The 26,465-nt window shown below is 38.3% G+C and overlaps 2 protein-coding genes and 1 pseudogene across 2 annotated transcripts in view; 2 read left to right on the top strand and 1 right to left on the bottom strand.

Moving 5' to 3' along the window:
• FANCL (FA complementation group L) overlaps positions 1–9,670 on the top strand; it is a 73,844-nt gene extending 64,174 nt beyond the window's left edge. The window contains exons 9-15 of the mRNA XM_055121329.1: positions 4,955–5,105; positions 5,853–5,936; positions 6,583–6,628; positions 6,710–6,791; positions 7,793–7,909; positions 9,125–9,196; positions 9,537–9,670. Of these exons, the coding sequence (XP_054977304.1) occupies positions 4,955–5,105; positions 5,853–5,936; positions 6,583–6,628; positions 6,710–6,791; positions 7,793–7,909; positions 9,125–9,196; positions 9,537–9,572 (588 nt within the window). The 3' untranslated portion in view covers positions 9,573–9,670. The remainder of the gene's footprint in view (positions 1–4,954; positions 5,106–5,852; positions 5,937–6,582; positions 6,629–6,709; positions 6,792–7,792; positions 7,910–9,124; positions 9,197–9,536) is intronic.
• Positions 9,628–26,465, bottom strand: part of VRK2 (VRK serine/threonine kinase 2) — a 92,944-nt gene continuing 76,106 nt past the window's right edge. The window contains exon 13 of the mRNA XM_055121746.1: positions 9,628–9,948. Coding sequence (XP_054977721.1) covers positions 9,628–9,948 — 321 coding nt within the window. The remainder of the gene's footprint in view (positions 9,949–26,465) is intronic.
• On the top strand, positions 20,687–23,157 carry LOC105943025 (R3H domain-containing protein 2-like; annotated as a pseudogene).

Raw genomic sequence — 26,465 nt, 5'->3', positions numbered from 1 at the left:
TTCATAATAAAACCCCAAATCCAAAGATTTATATAAGGATAATATGATAAATTAAAATTTCTTCTTCTTTTTTTTTTTTTTTGCCTTTTTTGGGTCACACCTGGCAATGCATAGGGGTTACTCCTGGCTCTGCAATCCCCTGGTGATACTCAGATGACCATATGGGATGCTGGGAATCAAACCCATGTCAGCCGCATGCAAGGCAAATGCTCTACCCACTGTATTATTGCTCCAGCCCCCCAAATTTATTATCATTCTTTTAGGAGAATGAAAAGGCAAGCTATAGACCAGGGTATAGTATTGGCAAATTATGTGTACCTGATATGGACCCATAAAGAGCTCTGAAAAGTTAAATAAAAAAAAAACTAAGATTGGTATAATTACTTTTATATTTTTAATTATATATGTGGACTGGAGCAATAATAGCACAGCGGGTAGGGCATTTGTCTTGCACACAGCCAACCTGGGTTAAATTCCTCTGTCCCTCTCGGAGGGTCCAGCAAGCTACTGAGAGTATCCCACCTGCACAACAGAGCCTGGCAAGCTACCCATGTCATATTCAATATGCCAAAAAAAGTAACAAGTCTCACAATGGAGACGTTACTGGTGTCTGCTTGAGCAAATCGATCAGCAACAGGATGACAGTGACAGTGAAGATATAGTATAATAGTAAATGATATAATAAAAAATGAAAAATAAAATAAAATGAAGTAGCTAGATATGCCAAAAACAGTAACAACAAGTCTCACAATGGGGACATTACTGGTGCCCGCTTGAGCAAATCAATGAACGGGACGACAGTGCTGCAATTATATGTGTATAACTAGCATTTCAGGTAATATCCATTTTCTTATTATTAATGTTCTATGTAAATTGAGTTCATGAGGAAAACTTGTTCACAATATACTTAGCTGTTAGGTAATTAAGCATGCCACTTTTCACTTGGGCACATGCCTAGAAATTAGGGGATTCTTGCAGTTGCGCTATTTTCTTTGTATCTGCTTTTTGCTATTTTGCTTCAGTCAACTTCGAAGTGGTATACCTCTATAAAGTAGCTACACCTCAGGTATGCCACTATTTCTGTCTTTTTTCGACCCCAGAGAGTTCTAATGCTAGGACCAAGAACAGCTAGGAGTTAAGCAGCAGGGACATGCCCCCAGTACATAATATCACTGCTAATATCCTATACACACATTGTATGTACAGACATGGGAATCAGAATATTAATCCTTCCTGCATCAAATGGACTAGTTAGTATAGAAGCCCCTGATTTCATTTATTAGGAAGCAGTTCTGGGGGGCTTTTTTCCCCTGTAACTTTAAGTGTTATAGTGAACATCTTGAACGCATATGCATTCCTCTATGATAAGTTTATCGTGTACCTAGGTTCCACTGCCAGTACATAATATCACCTCCAATATCCTATACACACACAAGCAGTTGTTTTCAACTTTGCATTCTGAGAACAGGGTATACCTTACAAGTTCAAGTCAACATTGTATATATCATTTACTGTGATAGTTACAGATAAAGATTGTGTAGGATAGGGTTTGAAATAAGTCAGTCATACTTATGATCTAGGAGTTTATTTTTAATAAATTAAATGTGTTTGTTTTGCTTGTTTTTCAAGATTGAACAAACTATGTGACCTTTTAGTAGAATAATTTACCAGATATTTAAAATCAATTTATAAGTCAAAGACTGCACTGGTTTTATCTTATGTAATTTTCTTGATCCTCAAAAAATGTCATCTTCTTTCTAATTGCTATTGGCTTCCTTTGACTTGTCAACCACTATCAAAAGTTTTTTAGACACTTTTATATTATGATGGGTCATGGCTCTTAACTGTTTAACTTGTATCTAGTTTCTTTGTAGAGTATAAAAAAAATGTTTACCATTTCAGTAATCATCACTACCATGTTTGAATTTTAGATTTAAGAACACAACGGTAGGCTTAACCATTCAACAGAAGCTAATGTCACCGTAGAAATCAGACCTTTGATTTCTTTCATAAAATATAACTACAGCAGATAGGGCATTTGCCTTGCAAACCTGGGTTTGATCTCAGAACTACTTACGGTCTTTTTCTTTTTTTGGTTTTGGGGCAACACCTGGTGGTGCTTAGGGGTTATTCCTCGCTCTGTGCTCAGGAATTACTACTGGCATACTCGGGAATCCATATGGGGTGCTGGGGATCAAACCCAGGTCAGCCACGTGCAAGGCAAATGCCCTTTTCACTATACTATCGCTCCAGGCCCCCCTCATCTGCTATGTAGTCTCTTGAGCCGTCAAGGAGTGATCATTGAGTGCAGACCCAAGAGTAAGTTCAATGCAGGTTACCCCCCCACACATACCACCTGCCATAAGTGATACGTTTATCTGTACTTATAAATGTAAGAAATTGTCATCCACCTTCCTATTTATTGACTCATGCTTCATAAGAAACATGACACCTTTTAAAGTTTTTAGAAGAATGATAAAATATTGTTTTCTGATGGTTTATTTATTTATTTATTTATTAAGTATTGAGTAAGTGCAATTTATATACCTGTCTACCTGCGTGATTCTCAGGGAATTTAATTCTTTGGCAAGTATTACCAAAATAGATGGACTGTCCTTCAGTGTTAGAAAACTAAGTGAAGAAACAGAATAAGCCTTTGTGATTTTTATAAGGTAATGACTTAATGACTTTTGACCAGACTAAGTTTCTAATGCTTCAAGATCTCAAGGTTTAAGTACCATACTAATCATACTGAAGAGACTAGGAGTCTTTTTTAGTTTTATTTTGATCACAGGTTTTCAGTGAATCAGCATAGATTGCTTATATGTAGATCTTTCACTGAGAAAATCTTATGTATAGAACCATCTGGGTATTCTTATATCATTGCAGAGCATTTTATGGCCCTTAGTTGAAGCTAATATTGGATTAATCTCTTAAAATTTCTACTCTTTTCAAAATCATGTGGGTTTTTTTTAACCAATCTTTCCTTAAGATTAATACATTCCTTTTTATGCAAAACCATACCTTGCTTTGCACATAGGTTAACTGCATTTCATATCAGGTAATAGTTACTCTGCTAAACTTAGACCCTGTAATAGGTAATATATCTATCCTGGAGGTAGTTTTCCAGGTCTTCCATATATTCTGTATCCACATGAAAATGAACAGACTAGTAGCTAAACAGATAAAGTGCTGAGGTGGGTTGGTATGCTTTCAAGAACATGGATACTTGCTACTTATATTTGGGGTAGCTAGAGTAGAATGTAGTCTTTTCACATTGCTTTCTACTTAGTTGCTAACCTGTCCAAGATATTCTCTCTTCCTCTGTCCCCTCCATACTTTACTTCCTCTTTTATTGCTTTTGAACATAATTTTTCCCCTGCTAAATTTTAATATCATCTCATTATTTTTTATCTTTATCCTTGTTCCTTTAATCATATTATGTGTCTGTTTAAAGAAAATATGGCAATTTTCTTTAGATTAGTAAATCCACAGTTGTAATCTTCTGGGTATAATTTTTAAATCTTCAGCACACTGAAGATATATAATTGCTTTGTTATTTCTGCTAAAAAATTGGGGTTCTAAACCTATTTCCTACACACAAAAGTTTAAAAAAACTGAAGAAATTTTCAGTGTTAAAGAAAATAATGATAGTTGCATAATGTATCTTTGATTTCCCCCCTAAAATATATAGAAATAGACTCAAATATTTTATTCAGTGGGGGGGATGGTTTGGGCCATACTGGTGGTGCTCAGGAGTTATCCCTGGGGGTGCTTGTGTGACCATAAGTGGTGCTAGGGACTCAATCCAGTTCTTCTGCTTATAAGGCAAGTGCCCTGTCTCCTGTAGTATCTCTCTGTCCCATTCCATATAACTTAATTTTGATATGTTCCTTTGCTTAAAGAGAAAAAAATCATTACCATGATACAGTTATCAAAAATGGATAGATATAACAATCTATTTCCAAAAAAGTGGAAATGGAAATGCATTATAATTGGCATCTTGAAAGAAAATATAGGTGGAAACATGGAAAACAGTGCCTGCTTTATGGGTTTGCAAGCAGTTATATTAGAATATCTTGACTGGACTTTTCAAATTGGAAATTAGTTAGAGCATAACTTCCATGCATTCACATTTATAGATGCAGTGTGAAGTACTGGTATAATAATCATACTACAAATAATACTTCATTTAACTTGATAACTGGCCAAAATAAATGTTACATAGACTTATCATTATATATAACATATTCCTAAAAGTTATACATATGTTCTTACTATTGGTAATTACTATTCCATACATATTATGAAAGTCATCATAAACATATGGTTATGTTTTTTTTAGTTTCTTCTTTTTTTGTTTTTTGATTTGGGGGGTTTGGACCACCTGATTGTGCTCAGGGCTTCCTGCCTCTGCGCTCAGGCATCACTCTTGTGTTGTGGGGTTCTGAGTACATCCACAGTGCTGGGGATTAAACCTGGGTTGGGTGCATGCATGACAAGCTTTATGCAACTGTGCTATTTCTCTGCCCATAAATATAGGTTTAAAAACATGATTCTTTATCTACAAGGTGCAGGATTTTTCTCCACAAGGTAGCACAGCGAGTAGGGCATTTGCCTTGCATGCAGCCGACCCGGGTTCAATTCCTCCATCCCTCTCTAAGAGCCCAGCAAGCTGTTGAGAGTATCCCACCTGCATGGCAGAGCCAGGCAAGCTACCTGTGGCATATGCGATATGCCAAACACAGTAACAACAAGTCTCACAATGGAGATGTTACTGGTGCCTGCTCAAGCAAATTGATGAACAGTGTGACACAATAGTGGTGAAGCAGTAAAGATTTGAATTTTTTTTATTGAGTAGCTTTAACTAATATAAAGCTTCAAAATTACTAACAAGTAAAAGGACTATTGCTGATAGTGTTGTAAACTCAATTTGTTTTTCATCTTTTCGTAGAGCTCTTTACTAAGTATTCATAGTCAGTTTTTGACAGCATTAGAATCACTGAAGGTGTTCTGGGATGTTATGGATGAAATCGATGAGAAGACTTGGGTTCTTGAGCCAGAAAAACCTACACGGAGTTCGAAATCACGAAGGATTGTTATAGGTAGGGAAAAAGATTGTGAGCTTTTATTTTGTACAACTTTTGAAAATGATTCTAAGCATGATATCGGACTGTAAAGTGAGGCTTTATTTTTTTTTTGGATGAAGTCAACAAAAACATGGAGATGAATAGTGATTTGTACTATAAATTATAGTTACAGAATATATCAAGATATTTTGAAAATTAAAAATATAAATTAAACCTGAATTGATCTTTGTAATATCTGTCTTCAAAAAGTAGTAAAATTTCTGAATTTCTTATTATCAGTATACTTATATATGTAAAATAATATATATATAAATCTACCTAGGTTTTTAAAAATTAAGTATATAATCTCCAATTTAATGATGATTGAAACTTTAAACTAGAGAAATAGTGCAGCATTTAGGGCAATTGCCTTACAAGCAGCCAACCCGGGTTTGATCCTTCGAATCCCATATGGTCCTCCAAGTACCACTGGGACTAATTTCTGAGTGCAGAGCCAGAGGTATCCCTGGAGCATTGGCGGGCATGGCTCCCCAAATAAATTAGTGATAATTGAACTTAAGTTACATGGGAAAGCTTCACATGCAACATGAGATTACATTTTTATAAAAATAGCTATATCACAGTAATTGATAAATATTTTATAAAAAAATATTCCTGAAATATGATTAATCTTTCATTGGATGTAAAATGAATATTCAAGTATTCAAATTATTGAAAAATCTTTGATAACTCTTCTACTTTCTAAAATTTTTAATATTTTAGGGAATAATGCTTCAATAAACATTGACGTAGACCCTCGGCATCCTACTATGCTTCCCGAATGCTGTTTTCTTGGAGCGGATCATGGTATAAAATCTGAGATTTAAGTGTTTTTAATAGGCTAAAAAAATTCTTTCCTACAGTTATTAAAATACGAACATCTTGATGGTGATTAATTTCTTGGAAATGCGTTTGTTGGGCTTCCTCAGTGGTGGTTAGAGTCCTCTGGGCACTTTCTGAGAGCCTGGCAGTGCAGGCCTGCCTGATCATTCTTGGGGGTCAGCAGGGTCATTCTCACATTGCTGGGGTTTGAACTCAGGGCCTCAAATATGCACGTTAGTCCTTTGAGCTACCTCCTCTGCTCCTAGTGGTGACTGTTCTAAATGAAAGCGTTTTATCATTCTAACGTGTCTCTTTTGTGCTTCTTGTAATATTCCTTGCATTCTATTTTCTAATTAATTATGTTGAGTGAAGTGAACTCACTGTGATCCTAAAAGTACTCATAAAAGTGAAACTATGCAGTGAGAGATGAGTACACAAACAGATAATTATTCCACAGTATATACATCTATCATCATAATATACACCTAAAACTCATGCAGTGTCATGTATCAGTCATATCTCAAAAAGCAGTCCTGTGTGAAATGTGATTTTAAAAATGAACAGCAAACCTTGTTTAAAATAAAAATTTTTTATTAAGGTATTAAACGTTTTCCCCTTATATCCTATTTAGTAACAAAACCCTTGGGAATCAAGCTGAGCAGAAACATACATTTATGGTAGGTATCTTTGCAAATAATGTTTTGTTACTTTTCTGTACTTTACAAGTTGAATCATAGTTTTCTCCTGTATGATTTCAGGGATCCAGAAAATACTCTATTACAAAATTTGAAAGATGTTTTAGAAATTGATTTTCCAGCTCGAGCTGTCCTAGAAAAATCAGTAAGTTTTTCAATTCTTTGATATACAAACAGAATTCCATAATGAAAGTTAAGTGTTCTTTTAGGCACCAGAGGGAAAAAAGAGACTGAAAAGGATGGAGTGGAATACTGCTCAAAGAATTTGGGACTGTAGGCAATAGTTACATCAAAGAACTTGTTAACCTCTGATTGGTTGTTATACATGTATTTTCGTGTGACCTTTACAGCAGTTAAGTGATTTACTAAAAATAAAGGGGAAAGGTCTGAAGTAGTTAATGAGTTGTTTGGATTTTCTATACTGTCTGCTTTAGATGACTGAAAAAGTTCTAATTAGCTTATACAGTGTCTGTGAAGAATGACAGTCCCATTTTAAAAACTAGATTTACTTACACTGTAAAAATTAATATTTTGCTGGATGTGGCGGGATTAAACCTGAGTGTGTGGGGAACATGCCGTGCTGGCATTGACCCTAAGGCTCCAGCATATAAAACATTTGTGCCACTATTTGAGCTATCTGATGTGAGAACTGAGTTTTTGACAAAACTGCTAAGGCTGTAAATCATTAAAGTGATGGGGCTGTTTGACTTTTTCCTTTACAAAATTTTGAAATTTAAGCTAATCACTGTAAGTTTCAATCTTTACATATTAATGTGTCATTATATTCATGTACCATATTAGAAAATTATTGGGTTGAAAAAAAAAACACTAGCTATTCTAACTTATTTTAATAATGATACTCTATATAAAAATTTATATCTATACCAGAGGTTTTTAACATTTCTGTATGTGCATACTGAAGAGTGAAAACTACTCCATACCATATTTTTTTCATATTTTACCTTCATATTTTAAACGGGCAGGAAAGAGGCCCACACCAGGTGGTGCTCAAAGTTTACTCTTGTAGTGCTTAAGGGACCACATGTGGTGCCAGGAATTGAACCAGGGTCAACCATATGTGTGAGGCAAGTGCCTACACCCCCATACCATCTCTCTAACCCTAAACCAATCATTATTTGTTCAAAGGACTTTTCTATGGATTGTGGAATTTGTTATGCCTATCAACTGGATGGTGCCATTCCCGATCAAATGTGTGATAATCCAAAGTGTGGACAACCTTTCCATCAAATATGCTTATATGAGGTAAAAATTAAAAAGTATCTTTTCAGCTAACCAAAATATTAAATATGCGTATTGAAAATATACAGTCTAAAATTGTTTGATAGTAGAGACCCTTTTGCTGTTAAATCTCTTAACAATTTATCCCACATGCCAATTAGCTTCCTTTCATCATTAGATAACTAATGATGACCTAAAGTATCCCAAAGTGGTAAATTGTGTCATTAATATGCAAAACTAACAGATGATACATTGGAATCTTTCAGTAAATATCTAATAACCATAATGCAAACTTTATGAACTCATCCAGATGGGAATAATGGTGGCAATAAAGAATCTAGCACTATGGAATAACACCTATCACTTTTTAGGCTAGGTTTAACAATGTTGATTTAATAGAGCTATAGTGTATTTTCACTTTAGTGTACTTTGATGCTGAGAAGTATTCTATATTGTGAATATATCACAGGATTCAGTTTTTTTTATTATATAGTGTATAATAATATAATAAGTTTTTCTCTGCATGGCAGAGCCTGGCAAGCTACCCGTGGCGTATCCGATATGCCAAAAACAGTAACAACAAGTCTCACAATGGAGACGTTACTGAATGCCCACTCGAGCAAATCGATGAACAACGGGATGACAGTGCTACAGTGCTATATAGTGTATGCAAAGTTTTCGTCTTCTGATCCTTTTTTTTTGATCAGAGATAGTAGTTGGTGCCATCTGCATTTAACATTGGAGAACTTAGTGAATTATGTTATATAAAATCATATAACACCAGGCCTAATTAATGAAATAATATTCAGGAAATATATACCTTCTTTTGCAACAGTGAGTATTCACTTAATTTTTAAAGAGTTATTTGTCTTATACTTGTCGTTAATGGAATGAAATTTAAAACACTAATGGTGATAAAAGAGTGTGATATCTTTAACAGTAGGAGAGTTTAATGTGTATATATAGGTTATGAACCCCTTTGATTTGTATACATTAGATTTGTGTCTGTTATGGGGATAGAGAAAGTACACAGTTTTTGTCAAATTTTTTAATGGGACCTAAAATTTGTGCATAAAATGTAGGTATAGACTTTGAAATCTATTTTGGAACCCCTACTCTTGCAAAAGAAAATTTAAAAGGTAAGCCTGAAATATACATGGAAAGTAAATATTTGGAGCATATGTAAATTGTACTTATGTTGATTCTTCTCCCTCTGCCTTCTCTTTTTAAAATTTTCAGTGGTTGAGGGGACTACTGACTAGTAGACAGAGTTTTAACATCATATTTGGTGAATGCCCTTACTGTAGTAAGGTAAGTAATTAAGCTCATTTCATAGTACTCCTAATTTTTACATAAGCTTATATTGATATTTGATTTCTAAAATGTTTCTCTGAGCATATGAAAAAATTAGAAGCAAAGTTTCTGAGAGGTGGATAAGAAGTATTTATGTTGTGAATGTGGGTTAAATGGTAGAACACATGCCTGCATGAATATGATCCAAGGTTTGATCCACAATAGTGCCAGGAATGGCAGGCACAGTAATTTTTTAAAAGTATTTTCCAAAGTATATAATGACACCATTTTGAATGAAAATAATTGTAGTTTTTAGAATGTTCATAAATAATTAAATTGTATTCTTTCTTTTTATAAGCCAATTACCTTGAAAATGTATGGGAAGAAATCCTGAAAAAAAAAAAGAATTTGGCATTCTCATAAAGAACTGGAAATTTGAAAAATTATCTTCAGAGAAAATATATAGCAAAACACACTAATATCAAAATACAGAAAATGACAGCGACATAATACATCTCTGCCTTTGTCTCTTCACTAAGAGAAAATCCTGTGGAACTTTGTAAGTCTGTGACCTGCATAGCAGTTCTAGAAGTATATGTGTCCCAAGCTGGAAATCTTGACTTCTTGAGTCTATATGGACTGGTAAAATCTTGATGAGGTTCATAAAATGAATTTGGCAACTGTGTACAGCTGGATTCTCGTGAAGAACTTTTTACTTCATTGAAAAATTCTTGAGACTGAGAATATTTTTGTCTTCTCCTTGTGCTTTCCTATGGAAAAAAAAATACATATGTAGCTTGTTAACAATGGTTTCAATTATTCATATATTTTGCTAACAAAAATGCTAAATAAAACTTGTTACACAGCAAGATTTTTTTTTCTGAGACGTTATTTTTAGGGCCTAGATTTAAAAAGAACTTCTGGATAATATAATTGGCTGTTTTAAAGCAATAAATGGGTTATTAAAATTTAAAGAGAATTTATCAACCATGGGGGTTATTTTAGATATTCAAGGTAAAAAAAATAGGTGAACACGAATGCCCCAGAATGGATGACTGGTTGAGGAAACTTTGGTACATCTATACAATGGAATACTATGCAGCTGTTAGAAAAAAGGAGGTCAAGAATTTTGTAGTCAAGTGGATGGGCATGAAAAGTTTCATGCTGAGTGAAATGAGTCAGAAAGAGAGAGACAGACATAGAAAGATTGCACTCATCTATGGTATATAGAATAACAGAGTGGGAGACTAACACCCAAGAACTGTAGAAATAAGTACCAGGAGGTTGATTCCATGGCTTCGAGGCTGGCCTCACGTTCTGGGGAAAGGGCAACTCAGAGAAGCGATCACCAACTACATTGTAGTCGAAGGCCATGTGGGGGAAGGGAGTTGCGGGCTGAATGAGGGCTAGAGACTGAGCACAGTGGCCACTCAACACCTTTATTGCAAACCACAACAGCTAATTAGAGAGAGAAAACAGAAGGGAATGCCTTGCCACAGTGGCAGGGTGGGGTGGGGGGGAGATGGGATTGGGGAGGGTGGGAGGGACACTGGGTTTACGGGTGGTGGAGAATGGGCACTGGTGAAGGGATGGGTTCCCAAACTTTGTATGAGGGAAGTATAAGCACAAAAGTGTATAAATCTGTAACTGTACGCTCACGGTGATTCTCTAATTAAAAATAAATAAATTTAAAAAAAAAATAGGTGAACAGGCTACCACAAGAGACTCGGGAGCCAAATAGTAGGAAAGGCAGGTCACAGGAAGGAAGTGCTCAGAAGGAAGCTACAGTCAGAAAAAGGTTGAGAAACATTTAAGAGATGACCTAAGAAGAAATAAGAAAACTGAAAAAAATTTTGAATGGTTCTTGGGCCATATCTGGCAGTGCTCAGATATGGCTCAGATATGGCTTACCCCTGCCTCTGTTCAGGAATAACTACCGGTAGGCTCAAGGGACCATGTGTGGTACTAGGATTTAACCCAAGTAGACCATGGCAAGAGCCCTAATCTAATTGCTCTGTCCCTCAAAACAGAATTTTCTTAGCAAGACAATAACAGAGATTACATTGGCTGTTAGTAATGCAGAGGGCAACCTTACTTATACATAGTATGTTTTAACACTATCCCTTTTTAATCAAAACCCCAAGCAAAGCCAGGCATTATTTTTTCTATTTTACCTACTGATCAAGTAACTTGACAAAAAGCAAGAAAATCTACCTAGAATTAAGGGGAAAAGCTATTTGAAGAAAGTGCTTTAATTGTTGAATTGTGGTACTGTTTCAGGTGGTTAGATAAAAATACAGTAAGGAAAATATTATGAATACTGTAAAACTATGGAATATAATTCAGTCGCAACTCCTCCCCTATAATTGTATCTATCACAGTAGAGTTTTAGAAGGTCAGACAAAATTCCCACGTAAGGTATATAAAAATTGATAAAATTTGAAATTCCTTAGAGGGTATCATACTGAATGAAAGTAATTCAGAAAGAAAAATTTCTCCTTTGTAGAATTTAAAGATAGAGTAAAGAACAACAAATGGCCAAAGGCAACAAAACTGAAGAGTTAATCTACAGAGCTGAGGAGACTGGAGGGAGGGCAGAGGGAGGTTGTTTGACTGGGAGAGTCTTGGGGACCAAGGGGAAAGGAAGTGGGGACTATGGTGGTGAGTGTATTGGAATACTTTATGTACAAAACTCATTAGCAGCACTGAGGCTGGAGCAATAGTACAAGGGATATTTGCCTTACACAGGGCCCGACCAACCCAGGTTCAATCCCCTGAGCTTGCTAGGTGTAATTACTGAGTGCAGAGCCAGGAGTGATCCATGAGCATCACTAGGTGTGAAACCCTTCTTCCCCCAAAAATAAACATTAACAGTACTGTAAATCACAGACCTTCCATAAAGATTAAAAGTAATATTTTTCATTTAAAAATTACAAAAGATTAAAAGGATAATTTAGAAATTAAAATTATATAATACAGGAGAAGTGAAAGCTACTTGCCTTCCTGTTCAAAAGAAAGAAGACATTCCTTATTTCATTTACAATGGCAACATCTAAATATATTACCAAAAATCCCACAATGCAGTTGAAGCAACCATTGGAGACAAATTACGTTAGAGGGGATGCCAGAGACCAGAGTGTCTGTGTGATGCATGGAATTGGCAGCATGGAGGGGGCAAAGGTAGAAGGGCTTTGTGCCCAACCAAAAGGCATTGTGGAGGAGGGAAAAACAGAGGAGAGGCAGCTCTTATCTTTAATACAAGAAAGAGCAGAGCCGAAATGCCTTCCCAGCTAAAGAGCAGAGCTAAGATGCCTTCTTTGTTGTCTTCTTTCCTAGTGTGAGATTCAGCAAAGAAAACAACAGAAAAAATGTTCTATATGACACACAGTCATCGCTGGGGATCTGCAACCTTCAAAGTGCCACAATGGATAGAACCACATCTGGATCTTAGACTCCAAAAATGTTGCCATGCACAAGCCAGCCTCCCCACATCATCTGTGGTAGTAGCTGGTCTAGACCTCTAAGCCCCTCCCTGCACCTGCTAGACAGGTATTTTTCAACTATCAATCTGCAGACTAGTTGTGGTCCATAGACATCTCATGCTAGGCTCTGAAAAAAGCTACTGCCAGTTAACACCTGGAACACTTGGACGATGCAGTTCTCTTATTTTTACCCGTCCACAGTTGTAAAAATGTAGAAAACTATTACTCTAGACATCCACCTTATTTAAAGGCAACTATTAACAGGCAGCAGTAACAAAAAAAAAGAAGGGAAAAAAGCAAGAGAGCACATGTGAGAAAATAAACAAGTAGTGTAATCCTCCAAATTTTAAACAAGTCAGTAAAATGTAAAAGATGGTAAAAAATAACCTAATGGTCAGACTGAATAATATAGTACACCATGCAATTGGAGACCTCAAGGTAATATGACATCATAAGGAGAAAATAACACCCTCCAGACACTGTAGTGAATTCAAATAGCTATCATGCAGAAACTCAAGAGTTAAGAAAATCAGAAAAGCATTCATTGAGCTGAAAAACAAAATTAACAAGCACAGGATCAAATCTATGAGGTGAAAGAGAAATCTAGATATGATCCAGATGAAAGAAGAGGGAAAAATAAAAAAAATCAAGAAATGTTAAGATATAACCTGGGCCATTAAGAAAAAAACAAACAAACATAGGATTGTCTCAAAAGATGAAGAGAGAAGGAAGCAGAAACATTATTTGAAGAAATAATAGTTGAGAACTTCCAAAGCTTCAATATACAAGGTCATGAGCTCAAAGAATATGTAGTTATCTAAATGAAAAAGATCTATACAACGACAAAGAGTATTAAAAATGGTTAGGGAAAATAGGTAACATACAAATATATTCCTCATCAGGCTTCTCAGCAATAACTGCAGGCCAGGATAGAGTAAAAAACATAAAATATTCAAACACTGATGGTGATAAATCCCCTGTCCTGTTTAACTATTTTGGATGTGGGGGGCAGGGTGATCAGAGTGGGGACAAAGTATTCCCACATAAACAAAAAACTCAAGAAGTTCACCACTACTAGATCCACTTTATAAGAAAGGTTAATTCTAAGTTTACGAAAAAGTTACATAGGCAATAAATACAGACCCACTCCCCTAAAAAAAAAAATAATAAAATGGCACAGCCAACCCTCTTATCAGTAGTTACAATCCTATCAAATGATTGGATGGAGTAGAAAACAAAACCCAACTATATGCTACAAGAGACTCATTCAAGGTTACAAATCAAAAGTTAAAATAGGTACCACAAGCCAGTGACGAAATTTGAAAGATCCTGCTACTCTTACACAACATAGAAGAGATTTCCAGTTCCAAAAGGTAATAAGAAAAAGAATATTATAAAATGATAAAGGGATGCATACAAAAGTAATTTTACTAGTATATCCCAACATAGGAAACAGAGTAAAAAACAAAACAAAACACCTAAAATCTTTGAAAACATTCAATAAGTATTTGGAGGAGGGGATAAACAATTTTATTTTGTAGGAGTATGGGGAGGAGTAGCTGAAATGCTCTATGAACTTTTCATTTTTAATCATTATTTCCTTGCAAGTATTCTGCTTGGATAGCCTGTTCATTGCTATGATTAGGGTACTAGAGTTCCTTAATATTACTACAATATTGTCAGTGTCTGTCTCTCTTTGGTGTATTAGAATTTTTTTTCTTTTGGTATAAAAATGGACCAATGATCTGAATAGATATTTCTCTAAAGATATTCACACATCTAATAGGCACATAAAAAGATGTTCATCATCATATTTATTTATTTTTTTGGTAAATGCAAATCAAAGTAAATAACAGTAAGGCATCACCTCCCATCTGTGAGCATTGTTTAGTAGCCTTAAGACAAATTGGAAAGGATATGGTGAGAAAAAAATTCTTGTATACTGGTTTTGGCGATATAAATTGGTCCAGCTTTAAGTAAAACAGTATTGATATTCATTAGAAAATAAGAATAGAAATTTGATTGATTATATTACTTCACTTCTGAATATTTTCTGAATCCAGAAAAACATAAGAACGCCGAAGATATATGTTTAGTCACTTATTGTGCAATATTTATAACAGCCAAGAGTTGGAAACAGCCTAAGTGCTCATCAGCAGATGATTAGATGAACAAGATGTGGCACATACACAAATGGACTATTATTCAATTATAATAAAAAATCTTGGCATATAACATTATAGATGATGTGGATGGTATTATGCTTTGTGAAATATGTCAAGAGTAGAAAAACACATGCTCTATGATTTTATTCATGTGATACATAAACAAAAATGAACTAACTAAATAAAAACAAGTGTTTGAATATAAGACCATTTGGTTACAGAAAGGGAAGGAGATAGCAGGGTGGACAAATCAGGTAAAAGGGATCAATTGTATGATGAATGGAACTGGACTTTATGTGATGAACTTAATGTAGTGTATATATACACAGGAAATTTATAATGATACATCTAAACACTGTTAGGAACCTATGGTATACTTCAATAACATGCATACATACATATATACATATATATGACAAAGCTAAGTTTTAGTGATATGTAATGTGTATTTTTACTAAAATACATTTATTTATGTATGTATTTATTTATTGCCTTTTGGGCCACATCTGGCGATGCTCAGTTGTTACTCCTGGTTCTGCACTCCGGAATTACTCCTTGCGGTGCTTGGGGAACCATATGGGATGCTGGGGATCAAATCTGGGTTGACTGTGTGCAAGGCAAACATCCTAGCCGCTGTACTATCTCTCCGGCCACCCTAAAACACTTTTAAAGTGCTATAATGAACGTTAAAGTATTCTGCTTTAGAGCAACCAATCATATAGCAAAATATTCCTAAAGTTTTGTTAAAGTCTTTTTTACTAAATTTAAAAGTGAATAACCACCCCCCACCCCCCCACCCCCCATGGAACCACATAGCATTATTTTACAACAAAGGGAAAATGAAAATGTGGGCCAGAGTGATAGTATAGTGTTAGGGCATTTGTCTTCTACAGAGTCAAGCTGGGTTCAAGTTCTAGAATCCCATACGGTCCCCCGAGCACTGCCAGGAGTAATTCCTAAATGCAGAGTCAGGAGTAACCCCTGAGCATTGCCAGCTGCTGTCCCCACCCCACCCAGCAAGAAAAGAAAAGAAATGTGTAATCAAATATATTTCTGAAGGCTATGAGAGCCACTCGTACTCTAACCTAAGCAGCATTTATATATTAGTTACTTCCATGTGGAAGTATAAGATATCCCCATCCAGGCGAGAATATAAATAAAGCTATTAAAATTTATAGCTTTATAAAGAGAATTTAGCTTTACAAAGAGAATTATGTATTGCGCAATCTGTTTACTTAGTCTCTCCTTAAAAAACAGTGGTAGCAAATGGGATGTTACTCATCAAAAGACTTAAGAAAGTCTAAAGTTTATGGAGATATGATATAATTAAAGGGTTGGAAAATGGTGTTCAGTTAATGCAGTAGATGATTGGTTTTGCACTAACATGTCAGAGTTGAAATGTTTTGATTAAGACTTCATCATCATCATCATCCCATTGATCGTCAAATTTCTCCAGCAGTCTCAGTAACGTCTCCATTCGTCCAAGCCCTGAGATTTTAGAAGCCTCTCTCTACTTGTCCTTCCAATGATGCCATACTGGAGGCTCTTACATGGTCAGGGGAATGAGACCCAGCCTGTGACTGGTTTTGGCATGTTAATACATATGGGGACCTTTCAAGGCTCTCCCATGTGGGCAGGGAACTCCCAGGTTCTCCCAGAGGGAGAAGTAGGCTATAACATATCATATGGCCGCAAGGTGGCCGCACACTTCCGGGAGCTTGATTTTAAGTCTCTGGATGCTGGCCGTTGATAGAATTATTACTATCTGGTCTTCTAAAGAAAACATTTTCTGTCTTCTCAGTCTACTGTGGTAGATTTCAAGTTACAGAAAGCGTACTTCTTAAGATAGTGTTAAAATACAGTTCTAAATCCAGGTTCTAAGAGTCTGTTTCTTAGGTGATGCCAGAGCAAATGCTCTGAACACTGCACTTTTGAGAAGTAAAGGGTTAAGGCATGTATTTTATTCTGCTGGGTTATTGGTTCTCAGCCTGAATTATTATTATTATTATTTTTTGCCTTTTGGGTCACACCCAGCAATTCTCAGGGGTTACTCCTGGCTTTGCACTCAGGAATTACTCCTGCCGGTGCTCGGGGGACCATATGGGATGCCGGGGATCGAACCCGGGTCGGCCGCATGCAAGCCAAATGCTCTACCCACTGTGCTATCGCTCTGGCCCCTCAGCCTAAATTATTTTTTTTACTCACATAAACACAGCAGTAACTAGAGACCTTTTGCTTTGTCACAACTGAAAAGAAGTACTGTTGGTATCATGAATAACCAGAGGAAGGGTGCTGTCCTACAGTGAGGATAAATAACACACTGTAATAGACAAGTAGTGATGGTGCCAAGAAACCCTGCATTGTGAATAGTTATCAGTCTCTAATGCACATAACAATCAATTGGAAGTTATGAAACATATCAACACCCTTCTGGTCATACGAACTCCTCTCCTGTTTTTGAAAGCCTATGAAATATAAAACAGTTGAGTTGGATAAAATGAAGTAACATAAAAGGCATAGAAAACAAACAATGCTATGATTCTTGAGAAATACAAAACAACTCAAGACCACAAGTTGGGATAATTTCTCCAGATCATTCTAAAAGGAAGCCAAGTTAGTAAAGTTTTGATGATGAACTGCATACATGTCTATGGTCCCAATACACTGGCTATCTCATATAGTGAAAATATTTTGTAGACTATATCTTTTAGGTTTGTGTAACTATGCTTTGTGACATCTGCACCATGACAAAAGCAGCTAATGATGCAATTCTCACAATGTATCATCACAGTTAAGAGATGCATGACGAAATTCTGGAATTTCAAAAATCCATAGTTCAGTGTTTGAGAAGCAAGAAAATATGATCCATACCCATGAGTGGAAAAAAATAGAAATAGACTCAACTATGCCCTTATGGCAAAACCAAAGAAGAGCAATAAAACATCTGCATAAGTTAATTTAAAGACTTAAAAATATTTTAAGTATAATTTGTGAATAGAGGAAACAATCTTAGCAGAGAAGTGGAAAACAAAATGAACTTGTAGAACTGGAAGTACATAAAATGAAAATTTCATCCAGCTAGACTTAAAAGATGACTTTTACAGTTAAGTAGAGGCCAGGCCAGTATTTTATATAAAAATAAAGTGTATACTAAACTAAGATGTTTCTGCACCTCAAAGAAAATATGACCAGGATACAAAGAGACAGATAATAGAAAAATTATTTACCTAGCACCTCTCTGATAAGCGGCTAATATCAAAGACAAATAAGGGACTGGCAGAACTTTACAAGAAGAAAACATCCAACTCTATTTAAAAACAAGATGGGTGTTGGAACATTGTATGACTGAAACCCCATCATGAACAGCTTTGTAAATGTGTATTTTATGGTGACTTAATTAAAAAGTAATTGAGATATTTTTAAAAATGGGGAGAACAAAAATTTCCTCATAGAACAAATAACAAATGGTAAAAAAACTCATGAAAAAATATTCTACATCACTACTCATAAGATATCTCTTCAAATCAATATCATCTTATGCCACTGAAACTGGCATAAACCAAAAGGAACAAGAATAGCCAGTGCTGGTGCAGACACGAAAAGAAAGGGACTATCATTCATTGCTAGTGGAAATGCTGACTGGTCTAGCATTTTTGGAAAACAATATGGGAATTCCTTGAAAAATAAGAAATTGAGCATCCATATGACCCAGCAATACTGCTCCTGAGAATATACCCTAGGGACCCAAAACACAATGCAGAAAAGCCATCTATGTTCATCGCAGCACTGTTCATGACAGCTGTAATCTGGAAACAACCTCGGTGACCAAGAGCAGATGACTGGATAAAGAATCTATTGTACAACTACACAGGGGAATACTACACAGCCGCTACAAAACATGAAGCCATAAAATTTGCTTATATATGGGTGGACATGGAGAGCATCATGTTGAGTGAAATGAGTCAGGGGGAGAGGAACAGGCATAGAATGATTGCATTCATTTGCGGGATTTAAAAAAAAATAGAGAGAGAGAGGAAAACAAAGGGCCAGCAGGACTCATCCATGGATGAAGTCTTGCCACAAGTGGTGGTGGTGGTTGTGGTGGTGGAGTGGGGAAGTGCAGTTACGACAGAGAAGGGACTGCTATGACAATGACAGTGGGGAATGATCACTCTGGACAAGAACTGAGTGTTAGAAGAAGGTAAATGATACACATGATAACCTTTCAGTACCTGTATTATAAACCACAATGTCTAAAAGGAGAGAAAGAGAAGAAATTTGCCTGCCACAGGGGCATGCAGGGCAGTGATGGGGGAGGGAAACTGGGGGCATTGGTGGTGTTAAATGTGTATTGGTGAAGTGTGGTGTACTGTGGACATGACTGAACATTATATGACTGAAACCCAGTCATGAACAACTTTGTATCTCACATGATTCAATAAAAAGGGGGAAAAATAAGGTAAAATGTATACATATACAATAAAATTTATTAAGATGAATGATTTGAAAAATTAAGAGGAGATAAAGTCTGGCCATTTGTTCTAATATAAATGGAATTAGATGGGGTCATGTTAAGTGAAAAGTCAGGAGAAAAACGATGAACACCAGATGATTTCATTGTTAAGACATGGTAGAGTAACAAAATGAGGGAATACACAGGGCAAATGAAAACATATCCTAAGACCCTGACAAAAAAAGTTTTTTTGGAAGTTGAGAGTGGTGGTGTGCAGAGTGCAACTGAAGGGTTTTATAGGCAGTGGTGAAGAGAAACAGGTATTTCCTGGCTTTGCACTCAGGGATCACCTCCAGGCAGTGGTTGAGGACCATATGGGATGCTAGGGATAAAACCCAGGTTTGCCAATTGTAAGGCAAGAGCCCTTCTAACTGTATTATTGCTCCAGCCCCAGGTTTTCACTTTTTGAATTTGAGTATGATGCTAACCATATACCACACAAACACATACAAACACAGGCACACACATACACACATATAAACATACAATTTTAAAAGTTATATCTGTCATTGATAAAAGCACACCTAGGCAGAAGGCACAGATGGATTAACAAAAAAGGAAAGAAAAGAATTCAATAAGTAAATATTAATCAAGAATGGCTAGATTTGTTACAAACCAAAGACAATCTAAGGAAGATGTTACATAATGATAAACAGTTCACCAGGATAAAATATTCCCAATCTGTATGCAACTAGTAACAGAGTATGAAAATTCACGAATGAAAAAGTTAACGAGCTACAAAGATAAGTTAAGAAATCCAGGACTATAGGTAAAGGTTTTAATAGTGCTTTGTCATTAACTGAAGAGGACTAAATACAAAATATATTGTAAGGATATAAAAGATTTGGCTAGTACTATTCAAAGACTTTAAAGTAATAATCATAGGATAGTATAATCCAAACTTAGTACACTATTCACAAGTACACAAGAACATTCACCAAGATAGGCCTTCTTCAGGGTCATTAAATTGGTCTGGGCAGGTTTGGGTTTCAAAGGATTGTGGTAAATCTGGAGATGTTCAGGTGACAAAATTAAATTTGAGGGGGTATGATGCCACCAAGAGGTCAATCTGTACCTGCGGAGCAAGTGCATCAGCAACTTGATGGTGCCATTAAGCTTCCTGACACCCCAAAACTGCTGCTGTGCCTTTAGTCAGAACCAAAAAACTTGGGACCAAGTTTACCAAGAAATTAAACAGTCAAAAGTTAGGTATGTGGGAGCCATACTCACAAACCACCTCTGACTCAGCTATACAAGCTCATTTTTTTGGCCTTATTTCAGAGACTATAGATAAATCTCGAAAGAGATCAAAAGCCACAGTTATTCTTGGTCCTGTGCATGGCTGAACATGCGTGGGTCCAAGATTGACACCAGTCGGGGTAAATCGGAGTGGGGGCAGTTTGGCCTGTGCCTGTCCAAGCAGAGCTCCCACTCACTAGCTGCTTGCTTCCACAATCCAAAATCGCCACCAGCCCCCCGGCCTGACTCTACCATCTCTGGAAAGACTATACCAAGATATAATCTGTTGAAAATCCAGGTGTGCAGATTTTGTGACTGAAATCTCCAGGCTCTCACAAAGTTGTGGGGGGGCTATCTCCCCCCACTTCCCAATACACATGGAAGCACTGGCAGTCACCCCCACAAAACAACTCCTGTGCCACCCCGTAAACTCTATTAACTGGCCTTGCTTCAGAGACCCATAAATAAATCTCGAAAGAGGTCAAAAGTCAGAGAGTCACAGCAGTGAGGCCCAGAAGACACCACAGAGCCGGAGATTTCTCCGGGCCCCATACCAAGTCAGTTTCACAGGAGCACCCCAGATGGAGCAGGTACACTGCCTACTCCAGACAGAATCCTGGTGACCAAGAGCTTGCACAAACAAGGCCTAGGTATGTGGTTTCCAGGAAAATCTACATGCCGCATGGTGGCAGAGGCGCTAGGCTGTCCCTCCTTGGCTCCCTGCCAGCTCATCGGCCTGGCTGTCATGTCCACAGTATGTCTCCAAGTACCATCTTAGTGCACCAACAGCCCTGGTTTAGAGACACAGCAACAAGTCTTGGAAGACACCACAGCGCCAGAGATCTCTCTGGGCCCCATACTGAGCCAATTTCACCGGGGCACCCAGATGGAGAAGGTGCAGTCTCCCTGCCTACTCCAGATGGAATCTCAGCGATCATGAACTTCCACAAGCAAGGCATAAGCAGATGGCCTCAGCAACCCCTTTGGACAAATGAGCCTTAGCTGCCAAGGTTCTATGGAAGCAGCCGACCCCTCTTCGTCTCTGTTCCAACCATCACTTATCCCCCAGCACCCTCAGCAAACTAGTTTCATTATGGCTCCTCCAGGACAGCCCCTTCCCACTTCCCACTATCTCACCTCGAGTCTCGCACCTCTTGCCCAGCAAGTCCTGCCTTCCCAGGGCTACATGCAGCCCCTGCAGTAGATCCAGGTTTCTTACTATCCCCCTGGATAGTACCCTAACTCCAACCAGCAACCAACTCCAACCAACCTCTCTCACACCCGGTGGCCTACAGCCCCCAGCCTACAGCCCTCAGCCATCCCAGCAACCTTGTTTACAGCCTGTGATGCCAAAGCAGCAGGCAGCTCACCAAGGCATGATTGGGGTCCAGCGGCCACAGAACCAGGGCTTGCTCAGCAGCCAGTGGAACAGCCCGGGAAGCCAGATGCAAGGCCTGGTGGTTCGGTACACTCCACTGTCTTCTCACCCAGTACCAGTGGGGAATGACTCACAGAACGTGGTCCAGCCACCTCTCCAGCAACCTATGCTGATTCCCGTGAGCCAGTCTGTACAAGGGGGCCGCCTGGTCTACTACAGTATGACTGGCCCAGCTCAGCAGAACGGAACCAACCCTTTGGTGGGATTTCTGCAACCTGGCTCTGAGCAGTTTCAGATGTCTCAGTCTCCTCCCTGCAGTCCGCTACAGATGCCACAGCAGTACTCAGGAGTGTTACTGTCTAGACCAGGTGTGGTGGTCATGCAGATAAATGGTCCAAATGGACCCAGCCCCCACCCCCCCAAACCCCCATCCCCAGAGCCGATCCATTGTCCAGTGGAGTCACTGTAAATATTACAGCATGGATCAGCAGGGTCAGAATTTTGGAGACCTGTACAATCCAGACAGCAGCTCACAACTCAGCAGCAGCCTGTCACATCTCCAACCCAGTCTCCAGCACCCTCCCCTGTTGCCAACCTCAGCAATGTCTGCCCAGGATTCATCCCCCTTCCAGTCCTCACAGTTTCCCCAGCCCGGGGTCCAGCACAAGGCGATGGGCGCTACTCACTTCTGGGCCAACCATTACACTACAACCTGTCCATCTGCTCTCCCCTGCTCCGTGGCAGTCATCTTACTCAGTGCATCAGGGGCAGAGTGGATTGAAGCAAGGATACTGAAACAAGAGACAAGTGCTCAGATCTGCCCCCACTGATCTGGGGACAACAGACGTCATCTTGGGGTGGGTGCTGGAGGTGACAGATCTCTCTGAGGGCATCACCTGGACTAAGGCCGATAAACACTTCATGTAGCTCGCCATGTCTGGCACCAAGATCCAGTGGCTCACAGAGGCTCAGGGGCTGCCTGGCGGGAGTGGGGGAGACAACAGCGGGTCTGCCTAGAACAGCTGCCACGTGGATCTCGCTGCCTTGTACACCATTGTGTACAATGTACATCGTGTTCCCCAGCCCCCTGGCTGCCCCAAAATGCCTCGCTTTGCCTAAACAACTCTGTGAGTCGCTTCAAACTTCGAGTGGCCAAAAAGAACTATGACCTGAGGATCCCAGAGTGAGCCAGCTCCCAATAAAAGGAGAAGGGAACTACACAGCGGAGCGGAGGGGGCGCCTGACACCAGGGACAGAGGCAGGAAGGAAGAACGGACACAGCTGGCTCCTGGCTCCCGGGCGACATGGAAGCAGAAGCCATGCAGGGCTGGCAAAGAACCCCTTGCTCCCCTGCCATGGGTTCCTCTTTTTCTTTGATCTTGGAGGTGACAGATGCTTCCCTCTTCCCTCCTCTTCCCATCCTCTTCTATCTTTATAAATCTCTCCTCCCACCATTAAATAAATTTCATACTTTTTGGTCAGGTGGAATTGGGAGGGCCCCATGCTCCTATTCTTCCATTTCCCTCTCATCCCCAATTCTCTTTTCTTTTTTGGTATTTATGAATATATTTATATGGCTAGAATTAAGGAAAAAACAAATTGATTTCCCTTTTCTTATACTTCCCCCATCTTGTCTCCCCAAGCCTCACAGAGTTAAAACTTGGGGCCACTCCCGAGCCCCCAGAACACTTGTATATTGTTTCTTTGAGGTTTGTGCCATAGTAACAGACACAGTATTTGATTGCACATAAAGATGTTTGTTGGGTATCACTGTATCACTGTCATGCCGTTGCTCATCGATTGCTCGAGCGGGTGCCAATAATGTCTCCATTCGTCCCTGTCATGTGTTAATGTAGCCCAATGGCATCTGCTCGCTCCCGGAACATGAAGAGCACGTTGTTGTTACTGTTTTTGGCATATGGAATATGTCACAGGTAGCTTGCCAGGTTCTGGAGGTATATCCTCGGTAGTTTTTGAGACTCTCTGAGAGGGGCAGAGTTTTTGAGCTTATATAGCTAGGTGGTTTGGGGGTGTGTCTCCCACATACCTAACTTTTGGCTGTTTAATTTCTTAGTAAACTTGGCCCCAAGTTGTTGAGGTCTGGCCAAAGGCACAGCCGCAATTTTAGGGTATCTGGAAGTCTGAAGGCACCATCAGGATGCTGATGCACTTTCCCCACAGGTACAGGTTGATCTGCTGGCAGCACCATACCCCCAGTTTCTGGGTATATTCACTGTAAATTTTATTTAATTCAAATTTATGTTGGGGCGGTGCTCTTGGAGGGAGGTTGATTTTGTTTTTAAATAGAAAAAAAGAAAAATTCTGGAAAAAATTAAATTGGAAATATCACTGTCACTATCACTGTCATCCTGTTGCTCATTGATTTGCTCGAGCGGGCACCAGTAATGTCTCCATCATGAGACTTCTTGTTACTGTTTTTGACATATCGAAAATGCCACGGGTAGCCTGCCAGGCTCTGCCGTATGAGCGAGATACTCTCGGTAGCTTGCCGGGCTCTCCGAGAGAGGCAGAGGAATCGAACTCAGGTTGTGCTATCACTCCAGCCCATAAATTATTGCTCCATAAACTGAAAATATATAATGAAAATGATGATTATGAAAAACATTTTAATTAGAAATGACATAACATACTTAAAAATAACAGGTCAAAAGTAGTCAAAGAAAATTATTAAAAACATGAGCAATAATAGAAACATCAAAATTTGTAGAATATTGGGGTGATAAGAATTATAGGACAGATGCAGCCAAATCCAGTTTAATCCCCACAACCACATTTAGTCCCTCGAGCACTCTTAGGAGTGATCTCTGAGCATCTCTGGATATGACCCCCAAACCCAGTAAAGGGCCAGAACAAATGTAAAGTTGGTAAGTACAGAACAATTGTAATGCTGATTTGATCCCCAGCACCTAATATGGTCCCCTGAGCCCACCAGGAGTTGTCCCTGAGTGCAGATCCAGGAGTAAGGCCTAAGCACTGCTGGGTGTGGTCCAAAACTCAAAAAAAAACAAACCTGAAAAAAGTTGTAAAGTTAAAGTACAGCTTAAATATTTATAGCATTAATTATGTTTTCTGAGAAAAGGCTAAATATTCACAAATTTACCTTCAATCATATAAAACTTGAAATGCAAAAAAAAAAAAAAACCCAAAATACTTAACATGAAAGAGATGGTAAAGAATGGAAGTTAACAAAAACATAACAAGATAAAATTCAAAAGTTGCTTCTTTGAAAATATCAATAAAAATAGTTTTTCCCTTCATTATAGCAAAAGATACCCAATATTAACATTGTAGGCAAAGAAACAGAGACATCATATGAATATTGATGATTCAAAAGGATAAAATATTATGAATGATAAATTTGACAATTAGATGATATGGTTAATGAGAGTTTATCCCTAGAAGATAAAAAATACTAAATTTACACAAGATAAAATCTGTCACTGTATCACTGTCAATCCATTGTTCATCAATTTGCTGGAGGCGCGCACCAGAAATGTCTCCATTAGTCCCTGTTGCATGCTAGTGTAGCCCAATGGCATGTTGGGGACTCTTTCAGGGTCAGGGGAATGAGGACCGCCATTGTTACTGTTTTTGACATATCAAATACGTCACGCGTAGCTTGCCAGGCTCTGCCGTGTGGGCAGGATACTCTCAGTACCTTGTCGGGCTCTCTGAGAGGGATGAAGTCAAAATCTAGTGACCACATTTTAGAAAATATATTCATGATTTGTAACTTTCTTACAGGTCACTGCTTAGCATGTACCTACTCAGGTTTAACTTTCAACATCACATGTTCTCATGAGTATCTCCTGGTACAGCCCTGGAGGCCCCAGAGCACAGCTGGTATGCATGGGGTATCCCTTGCACTGCAGGGCCTGAGTATTGCATCCTCAGCTCCTTGTGTCTGGAATCACAATGGGACTCCCAGGCCTCCTCCTCCCCTCAGTTCTTGATTTTTTAATAAAATAAGTTTCTTTCTCCTGTTTTTTTCCTTATGACAAAACTCTAGACACTGACAGGTTTTCTTGCTAAATTTATCAAGCATTTATGAAAGACAAATCTTACTAAAACATTTTCCAAAAATAGACATTTCCTACTCATAAAACATATAATGGCCTGAAAATAAAATCATGCATGCATATTGAAAGACAATAAAATTATAGTCCAATTATCTCTTCAATGTAGATACAGAAATCCTTAATGGAGGGTCCAGAGCAATAATATAGCTGGTACGGTGCTTGCCTTGCACATGGCCAAGCAGGGTTTGATCCCTGGAATCTCTAATGTTTTTCTGAGCACCACCAGGATTAATTTTTGAACACAGAGCCAGAAGTAGCCCCTGAGCATTGCTGGGTGTGTCCGCTCCATCCCAAAGCAAGCAAATAAAAAGCCTTAGTGGGATAATGGCAAACTGCATTAAGCATAAGAACACATCAAGACTAAATGAACTTTATCCTAGAAATAAAAGGTTTGGCCATCTTTTGAAAGT

Source organism: Sorex araneus, chromosome X (assembly GCF_027595985.1).
Source record: "Sorex araneus isolate mSorAra2 chromosome X, mSorAra2.pri, whole genome shotgun sequence".
Taxonomy (NCBI): Eukaryota; Metazoa; Chordata; class Mammalia; order Eulipotyphla; family Soricidae; genus Sorex; species Sorex araneus.
This window is presented reverse-complemented; position numbering and strand designations above follow the sequence as displayed.